This window comes from Rutilus rutilus (assembly GCF_951802725.1).
Source record: "Rutilus rutilus genome assembly, chromosome: 9".
NCBI lineage: Eukaryota > Metazoa > Chordata > Actinopteri > Cypriniformes > Leuciscidae > Rutilus > Rutilus rutilus.
The window spans coordinates 310,443-314,072 of NC_140223.1; the positions used below are offsets into that span (position 1 = coordinate 310,443).

General features: G+C 41.7%; 1 protein-coding gene across 1 annotated transcript; it reads left to right on the top strand.

Annotated features, from left to right (window-relative positions):
• Positions 1-678: 678 nt before the first annotated feature.
• Positions 679-3,136, top strand: LOC311297696 (T-cell surface glycoprotein CD3 epsilon chain-like). The gene is made up of 5 exons (XM_084420103.1): positions 679-835; positions 952-1,182; positions 1,262-1,396; positions 1,939-1,991; positions 2,619-3,136. The coding sequence occupies exons 1-5, from the start codon at positions 781-783 to the stop codon at positions 2,667-2,669; spliced, it is 525 nt and encodes a 174-aa protein (XP_084276229.1). The 5' UTR covers positions 679-780; the 3' UTR covers positions 2,670-3,136.
• Positions 3,137-3,630: the final 494 nt, after the last annotated feature.

Below are 3,630 nucleotides of genomic sequence, written 5' to 3' on the forward strand. Positions count from 1 at the left end.
TAGCTGTCCACTGTAGTGACCACTATGCGTGAAAGGGTTAAAATCGGTAACACTTTATTTGACAGTGTCGTTGTTACACGTTACATGTAACTACTGTAGTAATAACTATAAATAATGCATAATTACATGCAACTAACCCTCAACCAAACACTCACACTAACCCTATAACCAGTGCATGTAGTTCATTATTATTACTCAGTACTTAGATGTAGGATTACACTGCCATACTGCCATCTTAAAGTAAAGCGTAACACTTTATTTTAGTGTCGTTGTTACACGTTACATGCAGTTACTATAGTAATAACAATACATTACACATAATTACATGCAACTAACCCTAAACCAAACCATATAGTAAGTACATGTAGTTAATTATTATTACTCAGTACTTACATGTATAATAACAGTGTAACAAAGACACCTTAAAATAAAGTGTAACCTTAAAATGGAAAGTTGTATCTGTTATTATTATTTGACATGAACATGAACTAACATTAACAACTGTGGTTTTATGAAGTAACATTGAGAAGTCAGTGTTAGTTGATGCAGTGAGTAATGTAGTGTGAGATGTGTGTGTTCTCGAGGAGTGTGTGAGAGAAAGCAGCAGCTGAGCAGAGAGAGAGAGAGGGGGCAGGAGAGAGAGAGAGAGAGAATGAGGGCGTTTGAGGTTTCCTTTTCCTGTAGCGAAACACAGAGACACTGAGAGATCAGAACAGCTCGACTTCAGGACAGAAACCATCATCATCTTCATCTTCTTCATCTTCTTCCTCTTCAGCAGAGATGATCCTCACGGGCCTCGTGTTTCTGATGCTCACGGCAGCGGCGGGCGCTCAAGGTGACGATCACTAACATTCTGAGCTCATATAATCAATAACTGATATGAACATCCACAATTATTACATGTTGCTCGTTTCATTTGGGCTTCCATTGTTTTGCTTGTTTCTGTCGAAGACATCACCATCACAGACACCGGTGCCGTTCTGACCTGCTCAGGAGGAGTAGATGGTGAAGTAACGTGGAAGAAGAAGGACTCAGGAGATGAGGCGAAAACTGTAGACAAGCAGAAGGACCGCGAGTACACAGTTGAAGCAGTACAGGGAACACTGAAAGGAGAGTTCAGCTGTGAATATAAACTTGGTGAATCAAATACAGTCACAAACCTGTTCTATCTCGACGTAAAGGGTGAGGAAACTTCATCTTGATCATTAGGAGATGTTTTACATCACACACACACTCACGTCACACTCTCTCTCTCCGTCAGTGTGTGAGAACTGCTACGAGTTGAGCGGGTTGATGGCGTCGGGCGTCATATTCGGTGATTTACTGTTTACAGGAGCCGTTATTCTCATCGTCTACATGTGTGTGCGGAAAGACACTGGCAGCACACAGCAGAAGGGTAACACACACACACACACACACACACACACACACTCGTGTGTTCAACAGAATAGAGAAACTCACACTCACACACACACACACACACACACACACACACACACTCGTGTGTTCAACAGAAGACAGAAACTCACACTCACACACACACACACACACACACACACACACACACGCACTCGTGTGTTCAACAGAAGAGAGAAACTCACACTCACACACACACACACACACACACACACACACTCGTGTGTTCAACAGAAGACAGAAACTCACACTCACACACACACACACACACTCTTGTGTGTTCAACAGAAGACAGAAACTCACACTCACACACACACACACACACACACACACACACACACACTCTTGTGTGTTCAACAGAAGACAGAAACTCACACTCACACTCACTCACACACACACACACAGGTCTGGTACAGCATGAGGGAGAGTAAAGGATGACAGGATTTGAATTATTGGGTGAATTATCACTTTCACACAAAACATTTCAACATTTTGATTGTTTAATTTGTTTTACATTCACAGCATCCAAACCTCGAACAGCAGGCGCTCCTCCAGTTCCTAACCCAGACTATGAGGTGCGTGTGTGAAACAATGTCCCAGAGTCATTTTATACGACATTGCATGTGCTTGTCAATGAGTCTCTGAGAAAACAGTTAAAGTGTGTTGCGATTGGTCCATAATCCAGGGTTGCCATAGTAACAGCTGTTCCCGCTAACAAAAACGTGTTCCGAGAACATTTAACTAACTTTCCGATCGAGTTATGAAGAGGTTATTTCTGAATGTTTAAAACGTGGAGTTTTTAAAAGATCCGGTTGTGCGAATGTTTGCATAATAGCGCATTTCATCGTTACGCAAACATTACGGGAACGTTCTGAAACCAGGAGTAACATCTAAAAATCTATAAATAATGTTTGAGATCATTGTTAAAGACCAGATGAACGTTCCATTAACGTTACCGGAAGAACGTTTGTTTATCACTTTGATAGAACTTTCCTTGTCCGCTGGATCACTTTTCAGCGACATGATGATTTGTGTTATTTACGAGAGTTCCTGTCGTATACTGAATATATTCTATATTCCCCACGGCATGACCCGAGCACAAGCGTCTCAGTGAGCAGATGCATGAGCAGTGGAGTCATGTGTGAGTGTGTGAATGTTGCTCAGACGATTAACTGTAACTGTGTGATGTTTGTGTGTTCCAGCGGCTGAACCAGCACACACTCAGCAGTGGTCTGTACGCCGGCCTCAAGTAGACGAGTAGAAGACATTTACTGTAAACCCGAATCATGATGAATCATAGCGTCTCTTCCACAGTCCCATTCCTTCCACAGTGTGTGTTATTGGTTATTGATATGTTAGAGTCAGAATGTGACTCGCTGATCAGTGTTTCGTGATGTTTGTGTGTGTTTGTGGAAACTTCTGCTCACGAAACATCGGAAACTCATGATGGAAACATCAGCATGAGAAATACTGTAACTAAACACGTCAGTCTTTGAGCTTCGATGTTTTGAAGAGTGTGTCTTGTCTCGTGTTTGTAATCTTCACAGACGTGTGTGTGTGTTGTTTTGATCTGCAAGTGCAACGATTCATTCTAGATTTTTATCTTATGCAAAATTATTTAAATCAACATCTAAACTGAGTTAAGGCGAGGGTTGAATGATGCAATGTTTTGCTGTACTGGAAAAAATGTAAAGTGAAAAATAAAGTTGATTTTGTGTAACTGTGTTGTTGAGTGATTTCTGCTTTAAATAGTTTAATCTTACGCTGGCCACTTTTCAGAGCTCTTCACACAGCGATCGACATCAGGCTGTGAGAGCTATCACTGCTTCGGCACAGAATGCAGTAAATTACCACATCTTTCAAATTACATCAATTCTTTTCTCTAAAGTCTCAGTGCCTAGAGAACCAGATGTACATGCTCCTCTCAAAACTTCAACACATAATACTAAACTGAATAAGACCACAAACTGCTACTTCTCTACAGTCATATAAAGAGAGACAGTAGGGTTGATGTAAATGGACTTGTGTCGGGCCTAACCCTAACCCTAACCCTAACCCTAACCCAGCCTGCAAGCATCCCGCTACTGCATTACCTCCCTCCCCAAACCAGTGCTGGGGTTTACACACTCTAAAAACTGGGTTGTTTTCAACCCAAGGGCTGGGTAAATATAAGACAGAACACATGTTGGGTTAATTTTATCCAGCAAATTGGGT